We start from the raw sequence: 25,594 nt of genomic DNA, 5'->3' as shown, positions 1-25,594 counted from the left end.
CCAAACATTTGCACATATTGTATCATGTTTGCCTTGACAGACACTTGCTACCTTGTTGCTATGGGCAACTGAGGAAATTTAAATTTATCGGTTCAGAAATGTAGTCTAGTTGAGCATAATTTTAATGCGATATCTAGTTTATTTGTAGCATTTTAGCTTAAAAAAATACACGAGTGCCTAATTTTTACGTATATTTCGTCATCAGTGTTCTGGAGATATTCTTCGGCGTATGTTACCCATTTTCGAAGGTAAAAATGCGACTGTTGTACATTTGTTTTTGTCATAATAATCTATCCGATATGATACGATGCAGAACCATATCAACGTGAAAATGCAAATCCGTTTTTTTTTGTGTAAATTTATTAATTGCAAGATAATTCATATCAAAAGGCACGGCAATTCACCCTATTTGAATGGGCTCAAATGGAGACACAAATATGCTATTGACAAATCTTTCTCTCTTGCACACACACACACACACACACACACACACACACACACCAAAATAGTCTTTCTCTAAGCTTTATTACAATGAAGGAAACTTTGTTAAAATGTAAGCCATTTGAGTTTGTTCTGTTCCATTTGTGTTCATTTAAATTGAGTTTTTTTAATTAAAAAAAACGTAATGCCTCCTTAAGGGTATATTTAGTGACATTTAGGTTATAATTTAGGCCTGTTAAGTTCCATTTGGGTTCAAATGGGTCAGAATTTTATTCCTTTTAGATCTGTTTGGTTTCACTGTAGGGTAGGTAGACAGTAAAACCTTCTTTGAAAGACCACTGCTTTGAGAAATCACTTCTCTTTAGAAACCAGATTCCTAATGTGTAGATTTCTTAAATATATAGTGTTATGACCTGTTATGAGAGATACAGGTTGGTCTGTATTGATGTGACATGACAGAAGCTGATCATATTAAGTTGGGGATGAAATTCTGAACTCTTCCTGAAATATTTGGTGAAAAAGAACAGTTGGCCTAATATTTGAATTGCAGCATGTATTTTTAAATAGATTCAACACTCAGAATTCACGTGTTAATACAGATTTGACAGCAGCAATCCAGATTATATTCCTCATTTCTACATGATCAATATATCTGTTGTTTAGCTCTTGGTATTAGCTTTCATGAATAATAAAAAGAAACAAACTTCTTGAATACAGTATGGATCAGATTTGTGATAATGGTTTTTGTCCTAAAGGTGATCAAACATGTTGATTACTCAAAGTAACTAAAAAGTTGTCCTGCTCTTTTTTTCCAGTCCAAATATTTTGTTGTTTTGTTGTTTTTTTCTCCAGTCCAAATGCTTTATTTTTTCTTCTTTCCAGTCCAAATGCTTTTGACGGTGTTATGCAGTCTGGGTTGGATCGTCAGAATGTAATGCGTTTGAGAGTGAATCGGATTGCACTGGTACAGGAGATGAGGGTTGAACATGTCATAGGACATTTGGTTGATACTGGTGTTTTAACAACTGAGGATGAGAAAAGGATAGAGAGTGGCACAACTCCGCAAGACAAGACCAGGATACTTATAGATTTACTTCCAACCAAGGGTAGAGCAGTTGATTGGTATCGACACTTTAGAGAGGCTTTAAAAAATCCCAGTGGGGACAAAGAAGTGAAGAAAAGATACAAAACCCTTGTTGAATTTCTAGACAACACCCTTATTCATCGACCCACCTCACAATCCTCCAGATTTTCAGATGTCAGTACTGCTGTTCAAAAAAAAGTATCAATGAAGCTTCCACATTATCAGCCACTGCCACCAATAAAATATCAGGACGATTCAGAAGGTTCTCAGAATGTCCTGAATCTTGAGGAAGAACAGAAGGCAGGTTATGTTGGTCGTGATGACTCAGAGCTGGAGAAAGGAGCTCATGACAATAATCCTGAGCATGAAGACAAAGTTTCAGTATTTAGCCAAAAGTTTGAAAGTATGACCCTAGTCAAGGGATACTTCCAGCAGTGGATACAAACTCCTGATAATTTCAGATCTCTTATACAGGTTAGTTTGGTTGATAAATCAAATGACATAAAACAAATAGAAATCAATGATAGGTGTTGAAATTTCACTTGCCTAGCTTAAAAACAGCAGCAAAAAAATTTCAGGCAGTTTAGTGAATTTACCATTCACTCACCCATATAGGTAATTGCTAATTCATTGGTGTCCATTGTTTCTCTTAAATTAAAAATGATGTTCTTCTGAGAATATTGGTGACTCTGTTCATTGAAAATCCATATTTTCTATCAGAACTTTGTTTTCTACTTGTTGTTATCAAGCTCATACAAGTGCTTTGCTCTTGCTTTTTATTGCTACTAAACTCTTACCAGAGGGAGTGCAGGACTGATCTCAATTTGTGATTACATGTAATTTTAGCTGGTGTCAGAAGTGTCACAAAATATTTTCCAGAAACTAAAATTTCATATGATTGAAGTTTGGTCGTTAACATTGTAAACTTTTAAAGCTGGTGGAGTTAGAGTTTATTCTGAATTAGTATACTCTCTTTTACTTTTTGTCTAATAGGTCAAGTGGACTTTTTTTTACAGACTTTTTGACCTGTGAAACAAATATTTTAAAGCAAAAATGATTTTCAGAAAATAATTATTAAAGACAGGATTTTGATGTTGTTGTTGTTGTTGTTGTTGTGGGGTTTAACACCATTTTTCAGCACACGATAGGCTATGCATGGCTACCAGTATTAATGGTGGAGGAAGAACCCGGGAAAACCCCGGGAAGAACCACTGACCCACGAGAAGCTACTGGCAAGCTTTCTCACATACCCACATTGGCTGAATCCTAGACTCGAACCCCCGCAGACAGAGGTGAGATGGCAGTGATCCGTAATGGATAGCACCTTAGACCACTCGGCCACTTGGGGCCCCCAGGATTTTGTAACCAGATGGTTGCATATACATGTATACAGGTAACCATAAGAGATCAGGATTGTCTGTCAAAACAATTATAATTGACCAATCATTTACCTATTCACAGATCTTTTTTTCTTCCACAGCTGGGGAAAAAATGATGCAGCACTTGAGTCAGTTTTTCTTTTGTATCCCATCTCTGTCTTTAAGAAAATATTCTGAAAACATTGGTAAGTGAAAACCCTGAGCATAGTGGTAGCACAGTATTTGAGTTAGCAGTTTGCCAGTTCTGGATAAATATTAGACAAAGAAAAGAATACTGTCATATATAATTAAAGTTTTTGGGACCTTAAAGTCATTTTCTGTAATTTTCTTTCAAAATTTTTACAATGCAGTCATAAAATTGTACAATATGCAGGTTGCATATTTCAGAGAGAAAGTTTGATTTTGCAGAAATACTGACATAAATCCTGCTGCCGTTTTGGAAAAACAGATAATGCTGCATATATATTTCCATGTAAAATATTGAAATTATATATTGAATTTATATGTTATATAGTCCAGTCAAATGTGCCAAAATGGTCACCTTTATATACCTGTCACCTTTTCTTAACAGCCAGTCAAAAGTCATGTATATAATAATCACATGCTTTCTGCTGTCAACAGCCAGATGTTTTCTTACCAAATACAGTAAACATTGGTTGTAACATTTCTGGGTTAGTCTGGGATTTTGGAATGTGATAATTGAGCAGTGTTCTTTCCAAATCAATTATTTTTCAAAATGTTTATGTACTTTTTCCATTTTGATGACCTTGGACATGTAGTAAACAATTTATTCTAGCATGATTATGATCAAAGCTAATATGTAACAGTAATAAAATGTTAAAGAAACAAAATACATGTGTATAAATACATGTTATCACAAAGAAAGAAAAAAGAAAATGTAAAACCAGTAAGTCTTATCATCTGATGAAAGTGTAAACATACATGTACGTGTACCAGCTGATGAACAATACAAAATTTTTGTTATGGTGTCAATATATGATCTTCGAATAGCAAGGCAGTTTTTATTGTTAGGGAATAGTGTCAAATCATTTAGCTTACTGAAATGTACATAAAGCAGTTGTGTTGTCACAGTAGAAATGTGAGTCATATTTTGTACCAGTGTGAAATATCTGATGTGATATCTTTAATTATTTGCCTGTGAATTAAAGCTGTCTCTGATGATAGTTAATCTTTGATTAGAGATAAGAGTTACCTCCCTTTTCATTACAGTCAGAGGTCATTCACTGTTTAAAATACTTTTCTTTATTTAAAAGGCAGGTGAAACTCCTGTTCAGGTGTTACTAATAATGGCCACATAAGGGTTCTTTGAATTCACTATTCATCACATGCCTCTAACATAAGCTGACTTTTAATCCTGTTCAGTTGAGCAAATGATAATCCAGATACTTTTTGAAGCATGGAGAGCTATTTCTGTGAATAATTAAACAATTTGGGCAAACAAAGAGTCCTTCCTTTCATTTACAGCCATACATGTGTGCCGTGCTTTGGATTTTTAATGTAGCTTTAACAATTTTAGTCACATTGCTACGATGTCTCTGGTGTGGCAGTCTGTGATGTCTAGCACTGGGGCATCATGTCCCACCCAGTTACTTTATTCTGATATCAGGCCGACCAGTTCTAACACTAACATCTTAAATGCAGAGTGCCAAGCAAGGTAGCTGCAAGTACCATTTTTTAAGTCTTTTGTATGATTCGGCAGGGGTTCAAACCCGCAACCTCCCACATCCAGGGTGGACATTCTAACCACTTAGGCTACTGAGAGTGGTCCTTCACAGTCATGCATAAGTTGTTAGTTGATAGTGTCATTGGGGTTTTGTCATGGTACATAAAACAAAACTCAGATCAGTGATTTTGTTTTGAAAAATGATTGATGATTTAATTTCAGAGATGGATTAAATTGGGCAGAATTTAGTTGTTGTTGTTGTTGTGGGGTTTAACGCCATTTTTCAGCACACAACAGGCTATGCATGGCAGCCAGTATTAATGGTGGAGGAAGACCTCGGGGAAAACCCTGAGAAGAACCACTGACCCACGAGAAGCTACTGGCAAGCTTTCTCACATACCCACATTGGCTGAATCCTGGACTCGAACCCACACAGACAGAGGTGAGATGGCAGTGATCCGTAACGGAGAGCGCTTTAGACCACTCGGCCACTCGGGGCCCCCGCATAATTTAGTAATCTTTTGTGGAACATACATCTGGGAGAAAACAACATATACATGTATTTTATGATTTTGCTGAATAGTGCACTAAAGTAAACCTATTTATAATAATAATAATAATAAGAAGAAGAAGAAGAAGAAGAAGAATAATAATAATAATAATAACAATGATAATAGAATACTAATGATATTATTACAGTGTTAATAATAATATTCATTGCATCATATTTGTTCAAATACCAAGTTTGAAATGTGTACCTGCATACAGAGGCCTTTTTCCATGGGTGGCTGCTATTGTCAGGTATGGCTGTACATTCTTTCCATTGCTCTGCTTGCTTGGGTATTCAGCCACCAAGTTTTGTAACAATTCACACCAAGCTGGTAATCAAATTTGTTACCAGGTCCACTGCTATGTCTGTCACAGTCTCTGTTATGTCACATATGTTTGACAGATGCCTCCATGTCCATGGGGTCAGTTAGGTGTCAGGTCTTTCAGTGAACAATTGCTTTAAAAAAAATAGCTTAGAAGAATAATTTTACTTTTCAGGTCCCAGATGAGCATTTTAATAGGCTGCAAAAGTCATCCTCTTCTGTTGATCAAGCTCAACTTCAGGCAGAGACAAAGGCTTTGGAGAAGATGAGAAAATTAGAACTGGTAGCTGTGTTGGCAAGAAGGAAACTTCTCCCAAATGGGTTTGAGTTGTGCATGTGCGATATTGTACAGGAGATACTTCAAGAAGCTAACATGTACCATCTCTACTTCAAATATTTTAAACTTCTTCTTGACTCAGAGGTCAACCTTCTCCAAGACATTCTAACATCCTTCTACAACTTAATGATTTCCAACTCAAAGATTCCCCGGAATCAAGAGACAGTCAAACATTTCACAAAATTAAGTTTTAATTTTGCTGATTTCCTCACAGAATTTAGCTACTTTGCAGATTCAGAACGAATCATGACCCATTTGATGGCATTTCTCAGTGAGTCACATCATCTAGATATTTGGATGTTAAAATATAAAGGTTACATCAAGTTGATGCATCTGCGCAACAGGAACTATGATTTTTTGAAGGCTAATGCGGCATACCGATTTGCATGTGAGATGAAATGGCAGATAAAAATGGTGTCCTTTGGACAGGACATCTTGAAGGAGGCAGATATATTCACAGAACTCAGTACCACACTTCTGGAGATGGGATCCATCAATCCTGCATTTGCCTGGTCACAACAAGCAATGAAGGTCAGACCACTACTGTGCTTTCTTGTGTATGCTTTTATGTGTATCATGTGAACACACCTGAAAACAGTGTAGACCCTGATCTGCTAGCACATTATTGATGGCATGCCTGTGTTCTTGCTTTTTTGCATGTTAAACATGAAACTTGAAAAGTCAGTATTGTTTTCCTCAGCATCAATTTTTTTCTGTTTGGATTTTTCCTGTTTTCCTTGGCTTATTTCCTTTTATAATGGTGTTTGTTCTATAGATTACAAGAATATATAGTATACAGCCTACAGGTGATTCTTAATTTATGCCACAGATGCATTCCTGAGGTTACAGAACATGGCACCAGATATGGTATAAAAACAAGCAAAGTGGCATGAATTAATCTTATTTCTTAATTATAAATGGCATTAAAATGAAAGCACATAATTCGAATTAGCATCAACTATATACTGACTCCAAAAAGAAACCGACCACTCATGTGAATCTAAACTTTTAATTCATGCCTCATAATTTAAAAATAGCTGTAGCATAAGAAATGTTTTGTCATTTACAGTTCTTTCTGTAAGATCATTTAAAAATTACAAGACTGTCAGTTTTCATTCTCAGACATAATCATGTTACACCAGCGTATGACATTTAATAAAAACAATTGATGAAAGAAATGCACTTTGCAAAATTTTGTTTCTTTTTTTCAGTGAGTATTTTTCCCAGATATAACTTAGTTTTTCATCTGAAAGGCTCTTATTTGATATGATGTATTTTTGAATGAATGTGTGATTTTTTTTATCGCAATTTGGTCACTGTGACCTACATTCACTTTTCCAGTGTTGGCACAGCCTACACCATAATGCTATCATTGACCTAAGTTTCAAGTTTTCATCTTTGATGGTTTAAGGAGGAGTGTATTGATGGATGGACAGACTGGATGGAAGTATGGCAGAACTATCTCTAGGTTTTCTTCAGAGGCACATAATAACAGTAATCAGTGCCAGTTGTTATTTGGCTAGCTTCACAGGGCTATTTAAACACAGTACTCATGCTAAAATATATATGGTACAAAGTGATTTAACTCTTTTATGGGATGCTAGTTTTTGTGGATTTCATAGTTGATAAAAACAATTAATTTTTGGTCTCAATAAAACAAATATTTTTTTGTGTGGTAACATTAGGAACCCCTCCCATATCCACAGATTTAAATGCAGATGAAAATTTAATTTTTCACCAAAGCGCTAAAATTGATATGAAAAACAAAGACATTCACGGCTTTAAACTGATTCAGGATTAAGTCTAATCTGACTCTGAAAGTATCATACATTTACAAAATACAGACAACAGTTTGTCTTGGCAGTGTTGGTGGGTGTAGTGTGTTGATATTTCATTTGATGAGAAATTCAAACTCACAAACAAAAGAAAATTCAGTGCATTAGTTCAGATATTTTGTTGTCAAAATTTAAAATGTTCAAATACTACAAGATAATGTTGTTATTTCACAGGCTCTGGACCCCACTGACAATTCACAGATCATCAACACCCTTTGCAGTACTGTCATGACCTACTGCTCTCGCTGGCAAATCAAGAGAGCTGAGACCCTGGCAGTTGAGGCTGTGCAGATGGCTAAGTAAGAGGCAAATGATGATGATGATGATGATGATGATGATGATGATGATTTTGTGGCAGTTGTGATTATCATGATGGTTTGCTGTTGATTATGGTGATAGTGATTATGATGATGAGCAAGAAAAACTACTTCTACTACTACTGCTACTACTACTACTAACTTACTGTTTTTAAGGATTATCAAAAATCTTACCTTGATAATTGAACCAAACATATCATTATAGGATCAGAGTTTGAGAATTGTAAGCTAGTCTCTAATTATTTTCATTTACTTCTGCATGCATAATGTAATGTGAGACATCATTAGTATGAATGAACTGATAGCTAAGTACAACTCTCATTTCTAACAAAGATATTACCATTCCTCTGTCTGAGGAAGGATGGGAGAGGGGCAGGAAAGCCAACTCATATTATGGTGGAAAACTACATGTATTCAGATTATACTCTGCTTACTGAATGTCATTTAAAATTAAATCCATTTCCTGTGTAGTGTAAAACTTTATTTGGTGCTGGTATGCATCCAGTTATTCATGGTTGTCTCTAGGTTTGTTTTCTACCATTTTCTCTTGCAACTGTTAATTTTAAAAATCCATGTACATAATCCATATGACTACCAGTTCATACATATCTTGCTTATGTACCTGTCGCCTGTTGCATACGTACATATATATATACATATGTGCATGTGTACATAAATATGTAATACTTACTTACCTACATACCTAGGACACATATGCTCTACAAATTTCCATTTGTCTGCCATTTCAGTCAGTTCTTTGGACAGAGACATCCTTTGTACCTGAAAGCCTTGCTTACTTTCTGTCATTTCTCCAGTGAGTTCAAACAGGATGAAGCAGGTCTAACTGTTGCTAAGGTAACATGATGTTTACTGATTTGCTAACCTTACATTTAATATATTTAACAATATATACCATGTAGGAACTGTAAACAGCATAGGCCTAAATCTGCCTTTGCAAAATATAATCATGGTATATCTTGCCCCATAGTCTGAGTGCAAAAGTTGAACTTATACTAAAAAATTTCAGCAATTTTGTTTTGTATCATCAGTTACTCTGCTCAGAGCAAGATTAGAATGATAAATATTACGGCATCATCTCTTTGCTTGCAACTCTATATACATACTGCTTTCAGTTTTAGCATGAAATGGTCATACTATCAGGCTCTTTATTTTAACATGGTACCTGATGAGTGTGCTCATAGGTCTCATTTTATTAAATGGTTTTATAATGGGGCATATAATGCACATCATTATAAAGTAGTCTTCCAGGTAGTTACTCTGTGGCCTCCACAGACAGCATTATAATGAGGGAGTTCTTTGTAATATTTTATTTTACAGTTTCAAGTCTGAGTTCAGTTGTGCAGTAATACAGTTTCATGACTGTTGGGCCTGACAGGACACTGCATTATGTGATGAGACAGTTTCATGACTAATGGATGTGAATAGACACACGTTATGTGCTGAGACAGTTTCATGACTATGGGACCTGAATAGAGACTACATTTAATATGTGTTCAGACTGTTTCATGACTACTGGGGCTGAATAAGACACCACATTTAATATGTTCTCAGACCATTTGATATCTACTGGGGAAGAATAAACACAACATCATGTGCATTGACTGTTTCATGACTACTGGACCAGAATAGGGATTACATTATATGTTCAGACAGTGTTGTCACTACTGGGCCTAAATCTGTGCTGTTTCCTATAGTCATCAGTAGACTAATTATTAACAGCAAAGACCTAGATCTGCTGGCACACTGTGTGACAACAGATACACACCTATGCTGTTTTCATTGGAGTTTAATTTGTAACTTGTATGTCAAGCAAATACAGTAGAGGTTGATGGTTTTCTGTGTTTCAGTATATACATGCCAACAAGTTTGGAGGTTCTAGGGATGGGGGGGGGGCAGTGCATACAACATTTAAAAACATATGGCATTGTACAGTTGAGAATAAGTTATTTACTCATGTAAGCTCACAGAAAATGACTGGAATTCAAATCTGAATTAAAAAATAAAATGTTTTCTTCACACGTAATACACTTTTAAACCAAAAATTGTTGGTCAACTTAGCATTGTTAAATATTACACACACAAAAACACACACACACACACACACAGATAATATTTGCATGTATAGAGTAAATAAAGGATATATTTAATCAAGTGTGTCAAAATATTAGTGCGTTTCACCCACAAGATGAAACATACCAATTATTCACTTGGAACAAGTAAATTGTATGTTGGCTATCTAAAGTGTGTAACAATGAAGTAACAAATTTCTTGCGGTAATGTCTACTGTGTACAATTTATATTCTGCTGTGTTTTGTGTACATTCACACAGAAAATATGAGTAGTAACATAATTCTCGATCCAAATTCGAGGTAAGAAAGCACATGCTTAGATAAAATTAAAAAAATAAAGCTAATAGTGGGATTTGAACATGGTTCTTATGTATGACAAGTCAGCATACTAAAACTGTGCTAAATGATTGACACCATAATCAGTTGAAAATCCTTGGACATAATGTTAGCAATGTCTATTTAAAAAATTTATTGGGTGAAAAAATAAAACTGATAATTTAAAATTATTTTTCATGTAAAATCTACAAATTCTAGCATAAAATAAAAATATATACCAAGTTTCAGTCTTTAAAAAATTACTTTGACACTGAAATACAGTTTTAACTGGATAAGTCTTTGCTGCTCTCAGTAGTTCAGTGGTGAGTTTCAAGGTGTTGCAACTGTCATTAGGGTTCATCTTTGGACACATCGGAGACTAAAGGTTAGTGTTCACACTTCCACAAAGATTTGGCTGAAATATTCTCAGCATAGAATATGATCTTTCTGCATTCAGTTACTGTGAGGGGTATAAAACATGCAGTGACCACACTAGATAGAATGTTTAGACATGTTATTTAATTTTGGATTTGAGATTTGAGATTTGCTTTGGAATTGAGATTTGCTTTTGTGCATTTCCCCCAATGCTGTTTGGTGTTAGTGCTACTTTGTTGATGAATGTTGTAAATTTATATAATAACTAATATCAGTATGGCATTTGCAGTATGTGCAAAGAATAAATTGTTCCCTCTTGCTGCTGTTCTTCACAAAGTCAAATCCATCAACCAGCCATTAAGAATTTAGTCAATTCTATAGAACGATATGTGAAGAAAGACAGACATGCTGACGTTTGAGAGGTGGCAGACAATTCTGATGTTCTATGTAGAAGTGCAGAGGAAATTGTAACTAAAGAATAAGGAAGTGCAGATGAAATTGTAACTAAAGAATAAGGGAGGTGCAGAGTTATGTCCATTGCTTACCAAGATTGCAAAAGTGTTTATAGGTAATAATCTGCAGGGAATTATTATACAGTTACAGAAGTAGAAGGTTATTTTTTTACTTAAAAAAGATCATTACATGTGATGAAACTTGGATACACTGCTTTGAACCCAAGAGTATTGACAAAGTAGTGTCTAGAACCACATGTCTGACATTGTATATATAAGCATGTCTTTCCAAATCTGATGGAAAGGTTATTTGCATTATTTCCTGAGTACACAAGGAATTTGAACCAAACGGTGTTAGAGAACACCACACTGAATGAACAATACACTGCCACAGGGATCAGATATAATTTAGATGCAGCTGTTTGCAGACAGTGTCCAAATCTACTGACCGTTGCTTCATTTTGTACCAGGATATTTAATGCTTCCTTACACACATATGCAATTTTGAAATGCTGACTACAGTAATGTGACATTAAAACCCTATATTCCCTGCAATACATGCAATAGTACTGATTGAAATGTGTATGGTGGTGTGGTGGCAATTTCTTTATGAATGTGTCTTATGAATGTCTCTATATGTCATTGTAATTGGATAGTTAAAACCTGATGCAGTTAAGATTTATCAGGTCTCCCTTACAGGAAAATCTGTAATCTTTCAAAATTTGTATTTTAACTAAATTTAAACTTGAGCTTACATCAGTTTCTTGCAGTTTGGGGATATCTGCATAAAAATAAATCTTTTGAACGTACAGATTTTTCCGTTTGAATCAGAAACCCCTATTCACAATCTTCAGCATTGGCAGGTTAAGCAACTAAAGATTATTTTTTGAAAGACGGTTAAATTTCATAAAGCTTAACACTTTTGGTCTTTGCAGTTTACCTTAGAAACTGCCAAGAAGATTTATGCCTGTGAGACACTGCAGTTGGCATTTGCTCATCGAGCACTCAGTAAAGCTCACCTAGTTCTGCAAAAGTTTGATGATGAGAAGTACTATTTCCATGCAAAAGAGGCTCTGAGAATTGCCAGAATGTGTTTGACAGAAAGTCATCCTCTTCTGTACCTGTTCCTACACACTTCAGGTGAGATATTTTGCAACGATGTCTATTCATAGTTAAACTATAGTCCACTTTCTTTTCAGAGACTGCCTGTCTGATAGTAAGAAAATTATCAAATTAAAAATAAGATTCTTTTTTTCTTACCCACTGAAACTAATACTCAAGTTACAACATTACATTTTAATCTGCGAAAGCAGTATAAAGTATACAATTTAAATTATTTAGCTAATGACAAGATTTTTATTTAACAATGATGAATTATTTGGTCAAAGAATGAAGATTATTTGGTCAGTCAGTCAAGTTATTCTATCCATCAATCAGTAAATTTATTTTCATCTGCATGTACAGTGAAAGACATGAAGATCAGGATCCAATTCCTGTAGTAAGAATTACAATAGGATTTTAATGAAAAATTTTTACAGTGAGTGGTACATCATTGATGCAGCATACATATTATACATATATTTATTTATATCACATACAAATACACATATTTGCCCTTTGAACGGAGTTAAAATATGCTCAGGAAAACTGGGTATTGACCAAGTGAATGAACTCCTCACATCCCTGCTAGTGTGTCTGCTACAGAGATTTGCAAATTGATAAGTTGATTGTTTTCTTTTTAAGTTTCTATTATTATTCACATTGATTAAATTAATATAAGACACAGTTATGATTTAAACATGAAAGATTGTTTTTATGAAGAAAGTAGAGCCCTAGGAACACGTTAGCTTCTGGTACACACTGAATGCTAAGGCATTCACATACTGGCATATGGAAATCAGCGTGGAATAGAAACTAAGCGAAATGACAAACCAACAAGAGATAATTAAAACATTTTAATATATTTACAGTTGATCTAAGTTATTATTCTGCTTTAATTAGCATTACTACTGACCATACAATTCCTCACTCTCTCTCTCCTTTTCATTTGGACAGTTTGACTTTACCATCATTCATAGGTCCAGAGACATTGTCATATGACACAAGTGAAAATCCACAATGCTTGTATTTTCATGGATTTTTGCCCGCATCTTGCTTTGATGGTCCTGAAAGAGAGAGAGAGAAAGAGGCTGCCGTTTGGACATTTTCATATTTAATAATAATAATAATAATCGATATTTGGAACATTATACTAGGTTTAAGAAACAACAACAATAAATCATTAAATATGTTAAAGTAATTGTGCCTCATAACCGACAAATTTAACTTATAGTGTTGACTGGCTATTGCAACTATGTATCATTGATATTATGAACACTGTAGATAGATCCCAAGGAAAGTGTAAACATACCATTATGACAAACCATATTCATGTAGGTTACTTGGTGCAAGATCAGTTTTAAGGTTTTCATCCAGCCTAAATTGTTTTTCTCTCACTCCATATTTCTGTGCATGTCACCCCTTATGCAAGATAAGGGAGATGGGAACAGAAAAAAGAAAAGATTGTGATGAAATTGTGCACCATTTTAAATTTTAATTACTTTTTATTGTTATTTTCATGCATCATTAAAGAGGGGAAATTCATCATTGATCTATAGGCCTGCAGTTGAAAGAATGTTTATATATTCGTATTATTGCGCCATGGGCAGATCACAATTTGATATACCAATAGTACTGGTATATCAATTTGCTTTATACCAACACTTTAAATGCCATATTTTTTTGAAATGTTTGTGGTGAATATAGATATATATATATATATATATATATATATATATATATATATATATATATATATATATATATTGTAAAGAAATAAAATATTTGAGTTTTCTAATCAGTAATCTGTGACATAATTATGTTGCAAAACTCTGGAATTAAGACTGTAACCAAAGTTTGAAGACATGAAAATACTGTAATTTACAGTGTAACATTTGTTTGCAAATATAAGAGAAAATGAATTAGTTGGACATATCTCTCTCCATTATAAATTTATGATCAAACCACTTCTGAATTCAATGAACTTAATTGAATAAGTTGTGAATTTATATTCAGGAAATAGCAAGACATTAGTATCACTTTCGTGCAGTTGCAATTTTAAATTTCCTGTAAAAGATTGCTTTTCCAAAAGCCATATACAAAGAGTGTATATCATGACTGGTTTGATAATGAGACACAACATTTCATGGAGACACAGGGCTTAATAAATGTACATCAGTTTTGCTTTTTATATCTATTACTGCATGGTGGATATTTTATTGAGATGTAAAATTTAGCAGGTTGGTCTGAAAAAGGTGTGTTTTAAATTCTGACAAGTTGATTATTTTAGCGATTGTAGGTACACAGAGGTTATAATATTCAAGGTGATACCTTTTGACATTATTTATTTTCAAAATATCATTCTGAGACAGTTAAATCACTAAGAAATATCTACTGTATATAGATATAAGTCAGGTGAAAGCAATTAAACTTTGTAATTTGACCGTATTTTCAGCCTCAGCCTTGCAGTGGAAGGCCCTTCACTCATCAAAAGAGGTGCAAGATACCACACTGCGATATGCAGAGACAGATGCACGTCAAGCTCTAATACTAGTTTCGGCCCACTATGGGGAACTCAGTCTCCGTGGTGCACAGATGCACTCCCTACTGGGCCAGATCTACTCAAAGATGGACAGGTAATCAAATATGGGTTATTTGCTGTATTTGTGTAATTTTGTAAATGGTCAAGCTTTTAATACTGTTCGTACTTATAATTTTTTGAATATCCAGCTACACCTTTCCCTCAATAACTCTTGCACAACGGGGTCCACAAACATAGACCACACTATAAGCGAAGTGTGAGTTACCAAGGGACCTCCAAAAATTTAACAAAATCGCATTGACATCAAGAAAACCGTGGGGGGGGGGGGCAGCATTAGGGAAATGGGCTCTTTAATGATTAAATCCTCATTTTACAAACACATCGATAATAATTTTTAATAACACACTTTTTCTAATGAGTTGTTCATTATTCTGTTTAAAAAATAAAAAACATTTATTTTCAAAATATAAAAAATTGTTCCAACTGGTTTCATCAGCCATCACATGTACGCGAAAAATCTGTGTAATACGTCACTGCTTTTTGTTTTCTTGATGAGTCTGGTTCCCATAGTGGCATTTAATAGTATCCTGCCAAATCAGGAGTCCACAGAGCAGGGGACTAGACTAACTGTTGATACACCACGAAACAAGATTCCTTTTTTTACTAAAACACGCAACATTTATTTCGTGAGACAATCGTCTATGTTGAAACTCAATTTTTGTATTGTTCAATTAGTATAATATTGATGTTGTGTTTTAATTGGAAGTAATAATGAAACTTTTTATCATCCTTGAGGATATCTCTAAGTGTCAGTTTAAGAATTCTCAGAAACTCGCTTGCCCACAATGGTCCATATCTGTGAAATCAAGCTCTTTATTTTACAAAGTATTCTTTTCATTTGGCTGCCTTGTTATCTTTGATCACAGTTATGAAAGAGTTGGTTAATTTAAGGTAGCTTATGTTACATACACTAAACTATTTATAAGTGTTCGATTGATCAAATGAAGTGAGTTCACCTGACAGACGACTGGGGCCGCTACATTTTAAGTTTGTAGGGTTTACTTGCCTTTTAAGTTTTCTTTTATTCCACCTCCTTTATTTGATTCAAAAGACATAATTAACATGATAATACATAGGAGGCCAGCTTTTAATTCAGTGCAACAATACAACAAATACTTCAGCACGTCATTTATCAAAACACGGTCGGCACTTAATTAGGTTCTCAGAGAAATGCTTGCGGACATAGCTGTTACGGTAGATTGACGCATTTTATGCTTAATTACAAGAGGACACATTGCATTTATGATGATTAGACTTAAAAGGAACTAAAAATTGAACTAGAACACAAATTTCAATTGATAAAAAATTATTTAATTTGTATTTATTTATTAAAATACTGCCTGCACTCGGCATTTCATTGATCAAATTTCCTTACATATCATTAATTGCAGTGTACTAGGAATGTCATTTGGAAAGAAAATGTAAAAAAAAATTAGGATCTATTTTTAAATTTGACATTTCATAGTGTTGATTAAAATGTCCAGGTCCTATCTACTGTTTTCGACGGTAAAATGCGTGATACATCAAAGTTTCTGTTACCAATTTTGATCGTGATTTTCTTCAAGTTCAACAAATAGGGATCAATTTTTGGGGTATTTTCTGGTTTAAAAAATGGGTTCCATGCCTGACCCCATGTTATAAGTAGGTTCGCAAGTTATCAGGGCACAAGTTATTGAGGGAGTGGTGTAATTGGCAAACTAGCATGTAGTTTGTTATTCATTTTGTTTTCTAGTTTGAACTTGTATGTTTTTCAGGAATTTTATATCTTGTTCTTGTTCTTAACCCTTTACCTCATAGAGTGTATGGCTTTTCAGTCCATCGATACACATGTAGCAAAGTTACCCAGTGCAGCGCGCTATAAATAGAACACCTGTTACCTGTTCGACTCCATACACATAGGCCTCCCTGTTAACTGTTAAGCAGTGTATGTTACATTTAACAGCATTTTTAACCATTTTACATTTTTGGTACACATTTGTTATGTATGGAAAAATCTGATCTGATCATTATAGCTGTGTAATTATTTTTCATGGAAGAATTTTTTATGTGCTTTAAAATCTTGTGAGAACTCATTCACCATCAAGTCAGTGAAGCAATGTGACCAATCATAGCTGCCATTTCTCATCTCAAAATTTACGACTGCGTCTACATCACTAAGTCATCTAAATTTGATAATTTATAAAAACTAATTGTTACCTACCAGAGCCTTTACCTAAGCTATTGAAGCTTTCATAGTTGTGATTCTAATCATGAAAAGTACTGAACGAAATCCTCGACCTCAATTTTGGAGAGTGGAGAATATGACCCAGCTACTTTAAATAGCAGATTTCAACCAGAGCATAAACAGCGACCACGTGATCTGACGTAATGGTCATTCACAGCAATGAATGAGGTGTCAAATAGGGGGTTTTCCCCAAAGGCGGCGCTATGAAAACCTGCTAAAGGCTGATGTTTACAGCAGGTGTCCAAAGGCGCTGCCATGCAGATGTAGTAGAGGCGTCATAAGGTGCTTCCATGCAAATGGAGTAGAGGTGTCCAAAGGTGCTTGCATGAGATAAAGGGTTAACCAAACATGTCTTCTTATAAGCATAAAAAGACATCAGTGTCACAGATTTCATGTAAATACCATGAATTCATTTATTTTCTTGAGTATCAGGTTTCATGGTTTTACCCAAAATGGACATTTTCATCAATACCTTAACTCATATGAATTAAGAAAAGATTCTTCTTTCAGAAGGGATGCTGTTTTTTTGGTTTTTAAATTTGTAGTTTGTAGCAACCACACACTCCATGAAAATTGATACCTGACAAAAATATTGAATCTACAATTATAGGTTAGTTTTTTTCATAAATATATATTTTAAGGTCACTTACTGATTAACGATGCTGGTGTGCTGTACCCATATTATCTTAAATTGTTGAGCAAGAAACTCAGACTGAGACTCAAACCCAAAACATGATACTTGTTGTTATAAGCTCTTTATACTGGTTTATAACTCTCAAGTCCAAGAACTACAAACTCTGATCTGCCATTGCATAACATGGTGACAGATCAGGGTCTGTGTTGTTAGTTCTTCTGATTATTTCTAATAGACTGCATAGACCCAGATCTGTTGGTGCATTATGCGATGGCAGATCTGGGTCTATCCAGTATACAGTTGGACTTGACTTATAAGTGAGTAAATATGATATCTACAGTATTTTAATTTACCATGCAGATAGAGGAGCCAAAGCTTTGAAAAGTCTTAAAGTTCTAAGATTCTGACTTCTTTCAAAAGAAAGTTATGGAAGATAAAACATTTTGATTTTGAACTTAATTTCATATTCAAAATGTTTTGAGAACATGAAACCTGGACTGTTTTGTCAGTAATGTTTATGCATGACAAAAAATGTGAGAGGTCTTTGGCTCAATCCTCTTCAGCAGCTATGCTTCCTCTCTTCCTGTTAAAAAATGAAATGTTGCTTTTAGCAATTTTTGTATTTGTCTGTCTGTCTGTCTGTAGGCTTGAGGAGGCAGAAGAGCATATGATGAACAGTGTTATCTTCATGAAGCTGTGTCAGTCTGAGAACAGCTACTTCCGTCTACTTGCTGCAGCGACCCTGGGTACATTCTACAAGATTGTCCAGAAACCAAAAGATGCTGTTGCAATCCTCAAAAATGTTCTGGAACATATTGGTAAGGCATTGATATACTTGGCCAGAATAGTTGCATAAACTTAAGTCAAATCTTTAAAGAAATGGAGAAAAAATGTTAACAGCTCTATGTTTTATGTTGTTTTCTAATACACAGTATGATTCGATTAGAAATTTTTAATGACAACAAGTCAGATGATTGTGTTAGAAAGAAGGGTCCATAAAGATACTAGAATCATATGGGTCAGAATCAGTTTTATTTAAAACTTTAGAGGTGTTTCATTTCTTATGATTGAAACCCCATGGAATTCATTCTTTGCAAAATGAGGTTTATATAGGAGCATGGAAATAGTTTGCTAAGTAACTCTTCAGAATTGATTTTGAAATTCTTCTAAAGATAAATCATGCCTTTAATGTATAACATATGATACTTTCAGTTATTTTCTGTATGTTTTCAGATCCTGTTTGTTTACAGACAACAAAAATTATTTGCCATAAATAAATTTTTAATGATTTCTAATCTTTGGATGATGCTTTACAATACATAGTCTAAGGAGACTAGATGGCAATTGTTTTTAAGTAAAAGTCTCTGTGTTTGCTAGTAATTAAACAGAGATGAAATTTACTTCAGTCAGTTATGAATAGTTACCTAATCACATCAGAAAGTATTTGCACATATTTAGCAATAAATATTCAGTGTGATCATGAACTTACTAATAATCAAACTAATTTTAAATCCAGTTTGGCACTTGTCATGAAAGATTAGCTTTGTTTTTTTATTTATGATTATCATTATGTGCAGGCTGCCATGTAACAGTGTCTCTGTCTGAAAGTGAGGCTTGACACAAGATCAAATATGTGTATGACAGTGAATGCATAATGATGTCATGAAGGTTTCAGAATATGTTATAATTCTTAATTTTTTTCTTTCTTTTTTCAAAACTATTAAATGTAGAGTGTTCAGGCCTAGAAATCATAAAACTGCCCTGTTAAACAGGGGTGACAATCGTGGTTGTGTTCATGATAACTAAAGGAAATACCTGTGTTGTCATTAGCAGCCACAGTCCGTATTTTATGTTAGAAAACAATATATCAGAGAATCACATGGATTAGTAAATACAAAGGAATGTTGAAAGAAAACAAAAAATTATTCTTGTTGGCAGCGTTGTGTTCAGTTGAGTAAGGGTAGTTATTAACCAGCAGCTAATTAGTTAGCTCTTTTTTTGACAAATGAAGTGAACTTAAAAATAGACACACAAAAGAGATAGAAAAGAGAAGAAGAATGGTAACTAAATGATCATGTTTATTTTCAGGCACCAAATAAAACAATATAATGCTTTTGGAGAGCCAAAACAATTATTTTTTTGTGCCATCCAAAAACAGAAAATATGGTACCATATATGAAATAACATGAAATTCTGTCTAGATATTAGTCAAATCTAATTTCTTGCTTTAATAAGCATTTTCACATTAATTTCTCAACTTTTAGCAACATATTACAAGTTTAAAGATAAAAGAAATCATTTGGCAGAAAAAAGTATTGGACTTTTTATTTCGAATTTATTGAAAAAAAGTTGGATGTATCATCATTGGATTAAACATGACAATCATATCATAAAAATACATAAGATTACATCATATAGGTTTTAAAAAACACACACACCTCTGGCCCACATAAATATATTCCCTGCAGTACAGATCACTAGTACAGAGTGTCATATTTACTACAGTGTCTTCAGCATTACTATGGCTCAATGGATACATGTTTGCTAGGTATGAATAGTCTACAGGCAATGGTCACTGGCAAAAGCAATAGAATTTTCCACAAGCTGTAACCTTGGCTGTGGCAGTTGATTACATGCATGTCTTCAGTGCATTTTGTGTAGAAATAATAAAAAACAACTGGACATTATTGTGATGATATCATATAAAAGGAGTTATAAACTGTAGGCTTATAAGATCACAAAATATGGTATCAAATTTGTATGCCATTCTTTTACAAAAGCCTATATTTTCAAATACAGGCATATACTAATGACAAGTCTCCCAGCTATTCTTTCTTAAACATATGAAGTTCTTAGATAGACCCCCCCCCTTCAATTATGGACCCATATTATTCTGTTTCCCTAGTTATTCATCCTGTGGGTTTTAAGATAACAATGTTGTCACTGATTTTGCTTTATGCGAGTATGTGAACCACTGATCAGGCCAGTTTGCACTCGGAACTATGTGTGTCATACTGGACAGAAAATACCACTTGTGGCTGCTTGATTGTTTACCATATATACTCACTTATAATAAGTAAAGTCTGGCTACAAACAACGTAGCCCCCTGATCTTTCATTATATGATATTCTGGCAGATCAAGATATATGTTGTTTATTTTACTGATTATACTTAGCAAATTTATGACATAGATCCAGATCTGCCTGTACATTTTACAATGGTAGACTTGGGTCTGTGCAGTTTGCAGTTGGACTTGATTTAAAGTTATGGTACTTAAAGCTTGTAAACATTGCAAAGGTATTGTTATTTACGTAAAGATTGCAAAAGCTGTATTATTGAAAACAATTGTAAAATGTTCATTTATACTGGTGTATTTGAAAGTTTTAAAGAAGCAAAGGTATATTTTAAAATTGCTCATATAGACCTACACAAATTTGTGGGTGGGTTACCAAAATCTTACATTCTACAAGCAACTTGGCTGTATAGACCAATGATGTCAATTAATTAGCATGGTGCATGTATTGGAAATATACCGTATATACTTACTTATGTGTAAATTTCAACTGCGAACCATTCAGACCCAGATCTTCCAGTGGATAAGCACTAGAAGATCAGGGTCTGTGTAGTTTCTTAGGAGTAATCAGTAGAACAAACAACATATACCCTGGTCTGCATGCATATTATGCTATGGCAGGTAAGGTTCTTTGTTGTTTGCAGTTTGACTCAGCTTATACATGAGTATACATGGTACCTTGTCAGCTCTTCAGTTTAGTTATATGTGCATAAATACAGCATCAACAAACAATTCTGTTAAATGTTCATCAACTAGACTCATCTGGAAACATGAGACTTGACTTCGAGATAAAAGGCTTTGATTAAACTTGATATTTTACATCATCTGAGCACAAGGTTCAAGAAACTTGTACAAGATAACTAGTTAAGACATTGGCGTGATGTGGTGACTGGGTTAGAGTTAAACCAGAGAACCTCAAGGAAACCACTGACATTTTTGGATATATCTTTTCGCTGGAACCAGTCTAAGGAAGAAAAGACCAGTGCCTGGTAGCCTGGAACAGCTAACAATCAAATCTGTTCAAGAAAGTGACTCAAAATGAAAGTCCAGCCAGACAACCAAATTTTGGTGGCACTGGTTTGAAATAAATATGGTTGCTATGATGCATAATCAATAAAATGAGCTGTCCACATGAAATAGCAAATGAAATGAGATATTTTAGCTTTGATTTTAATGTAACCTGCAAGAAATCTCCCAAATTTATATCCTTTTGAGTTATCATATTTTTTAATTAGAGAATATTTAATTGGACAGCCAGTTGATTTTCTGGGCAGACAGATTTATCAGTTGTATGGTAGGCAGCCATGCTTTTTAAATGCTTTTTCTAACATAAACCAGAACCTGGGACAACAGAGGTGCAGTCTGAGCACATATTCACTGCACTATCTAACTTGAATTTTGAAGGCAAGATAATTCATGTCCTTCACAATTAGTGAACAGAAATATTAATTAATTGTACAAGGGCATTCTGTCTGTCCATATAATCAAGTTTACTGTATATGGATGAAGTATCACTGTAAAAATCACACTTTATTTTTCAACTGGCAGTCTCTCTGAAAATTACAGCAGGTAATCAAAAGTTTGTGTTGTCATATGGAAAAATGAACCATGATTTCATGAAACTTTTTAATTCAATGTTTTTATCACGAGTCTAATGGACAGAAGTTTTAAACATTATTCCAATATGTATGGAAGCAAATTGATTGCAGTCAAACAATGTCTGGTTCAGAACATTTTGAAATCATGGCCATTCACGTGTTGTGCTTTCAAATCCTTTGTATCCCTGCACAGTTATTTTGCTTTGACTAGTGCCCACAATATGCTTACATTGGATTTCTAAATGATTGCATTATGTACATTATGTTACCCATTGCTGTCTTTTTTTCCATAAAGCTGACAGAGTCAGAGCTAGTATTGCTTTATTTGTTGCATTCTTTGTTTTGTGGGTTGTTATCATTCTGAACTGAATGAAAATATCTTGTTGTGTGCTCCTTAAGGACCTTCTTATACTAATTTTAATATCCACATTTGCTATAGGTAAATAATTCACAATAAAATGAGAAAGAATTTCAAAAAGTGTATAAAACCATTACAAATTGAAAAGTTAAGAGAACATGTTTAAATAATATTATTACAGAATGAAGGAAGGATAAATTAACAAAAAGGACAGTTTTAAATCTCTCATTTTTTTAATTTCCAACAAGCCATCTGGACAATCTCATGTATATTTTATATGGTATTGGGAAATAAAGTAATGGCTAGCAGACTTAACAATATTTCAATGAAAATACCATATTTTCATGCCAAAATGCCATCAGTGACCTATCTCTTCAAAACATTTTTAATTATAAAACTGCAGTATTGGGGTAAAATATGCTTGTAAATAACACTCAAAGAGAGAACAAAATTTTGTCCCTTGTGGACAAATGTGTTTTTACAGAGCTGAAATTTGTATGTAAACTTTAACAAAATGGGTTCAGAAATGTTTTCCTCTGTGAGTAGATGATCTTTCTATGGAAATGTTAGCTAAGGCAGGCTTGGCTGTATTGAATGTTAGCAAATATTCAAGTCATGAACATAGATTTTAGTAATTTTTTGGTTTGCCAAATTTGAGTGTTTGTAATACTTTTGCTACCCAATTTCTTTCATTATTGTCTTGAAAACAATATTTGGTAAATTTATTAATTGACCAGTTACAGTTGGAGTTATCCCTCCCTCCTGTGTGTCCATCTCAACAAAGTTTATATCCACTCTGTGAAAGGTTCTTGCAAATTTCAAATACAGTACTATGCCTGAAACAAAAATCATCCAAACTTTGTTATACCCCTGCTTTGTGAAACTGATAGTATGTAGGATTCACATTGTGAATCCATTCATGCCAGTACATGGGATTCACAATGTGCATCAATCCATGCTAATATATAGGATTCACATTGTGCATCCCTTCATGCTAGTATATAGGATTCACATTGTGCATCCCTTCATGCTAGTATATAGGATTCACAGTGTGCATCAACCCATTCTAATACATAGGATTCACATTGTGCATCAATCCATGTTAGTATATAGGATTCACACTGTGCATCCCTTCATGCTAGTATATAGGATTCACAATGTGCATCCCTTCATGCCAGTACATAGGATTTCACATTGTTCATCTCTTCATGCTAGTATATAGGATTCACATTGTGTATCCCTTCATGCTAGTATATAGGATTCACATTGTGCATCCCTTCATATATAGGATTCACATTGCACATCCCTTCATGCTAGTATGTAGGATTCACATTGTGCATCCCTTCATGCTAGTATATAGGATTCACATTGTGCATCCCTTCATGATAGTATATAGGATTCACAATGTGCATCCCTTCATGATAGTATATAGGATTCACAATGTGCATACATCCATGCTAGTATATAGGATTCACATTGTGCATACATTCATGCTAGTATATAGGATTCACAATGTCTGAGATACATATCTTACACTACTTACCAGTTGATACCAAACATGCATTGTAGGTCCAGCTTGAGATGAACAGGTGTTGCACACTAAAGCTGGGCCACTTTTACCTTCTTTTCAGGATTTATTAAAAATATTGGTTAAAAACAATGATTGGGCTCTAGTTCCAATACCTTTTCACCTATTGCCACCAAATTTACAGTAAATGTACATCATAGGTGGACCTGTCTCATGTACTGTAGCTCTGTCTCTTTGACATTCTTTGCAGGATTTATTCAACATTTGTTGAACATCATGTCCATCATTTCTGCCTGGGCTGTAACTCATATACTATACTGCTACATGTAGTGAAATAAAATGTACACTGTATATAGATCTTGGGATGAATATGAGTTATGCACAAAGACTGAGTCACTCTGAGTTAATTTCCAGAATTTATAACAAATTGGTTAAAAATAATTAAGGGTTTTAATTCCAGTATCTTTTTACCTATTGCCAACAAATTTGGTGCATATTTTGGACGTATGTATGTAACACATCAAACCCAGTCATTGTGATAGACATTACAGGATTTATATAAAATTTCTTGAAAACTATGCCAGTCTTTTCTATCCTGGCTTCAGAGTCAATACTCCTACACCCACTGACATCAAACTTACCCTTTGTGTCCATTTTGGTAGGAGTATATATCTTGCATCCAAACTCGGTCACTGTGACCTGCTTTTCTGATTTAATACAGATTGGTTACAGTTATGTAAAGGCTATAAATCCAGTACGTTTTCAATGATTGATACAAAATTTCAACTGAATATGCAAACAACTGGAATTATATTGGTATGTTAATATTATCTTCATGAAACAGCAAATATGCCTGTATGTGTATGTGCAGTTGTGTGTCTTTTTATGGGGGATGTTATATCGCTCCAACAAAAAAAATGATATTGTATTGACATGTAACATGATCAGGTTTATTTCCTATAATTTACTTTAAAGAAATTTATACAGGCTAGTCACCCTACCTTCATTCAGACCATCATGGCTATACGTCCATCTCAGATGCGGGAGGTTATGGGTTTGATCCCCATCCGAGTCATACCAAAGCTTCCAAAAATGGTACTAACAGCTGCCTTGCTTGGTGCTCAGCATTATGAGGTTAGTGTTAGGACTGGTCGGCCTTGTGTCAGGATAATGTGACTGGGTGGGACATCATGCTGCATGTCTGCAGCATGATGCCCCAGTGCTAGACATCACTATAAACTGTCACACTGCAGACATCATAGTGATATGACTGAAAAATTGTTAAAGCTACATTAAAA

General features: G+C 34.3%; 1 protein-coding gene across 2 annotated transcripts in view; it reads left to right on the top strand.

Annotated features, from left to right (window-relative positions):
• LOC149771444 (uncharacterized) overlaps positions 1-25,594 on the top strand; it is a 41,625-nt gene that overhangs the window by 157 nt on the left and 15,874 nt on the right. The window contains exons 2-9 of one of the 2 annotated variants that reach the window (XM_089948444.1): positions 1,324-1,999; positions 5,636-6,328; positions 7,807-7,931; positions 8,699-8,804; positions 12,117-12,321; positions 14,735-14,915; positions 18,385-18,557; positions 22,361-22,381. In XM_089948444.1, the coding sequence (XP_089804570.1) occupies positions 1,324-1,999; positions 5,636-6,328; positions 7,807-7,931; positions 8,699-8,804; positions 12,117-12,321; positions 14,735-14,915; positions 18,385-18,557; positions 22,361-22,381 (2,180 nt within the window). The remainder of the gene's footprint in view (positions 1-1,323; positions 2,000-5,635; positions 6,329-7,806; positions 7,932-8,698; positions 8,805-12,116; positions 12,322-14,734; positions 14,916-18,384; positions 18,558-22,360; positions 22,382-25,594) is intronic. The other variant, XM_089948445.1, reaches the window with a different exon arrangement.

The sequence above is a fragment of the Sinohyriopsis cumingii genome, unplaced genomic scaffold, assembly GCF_028554795.1.
Source record: "Sinohyriopsis cumingii isolate HCF-2022 unplaced genomic scaffold, ASM2855479v2 utg001851l, whole genome shotgun sequence".
NCBI lineage: Eukaryota > Metazoa > Mollusca > Bivalvia > Unionida > Unionidae > Sinohyriopsis > Sinohyriopsis cumingii.
Note: the sequence above shows the minus strand (reverse complement) of the source record. Positions and strands in the feature narration are given on the sequence as shown.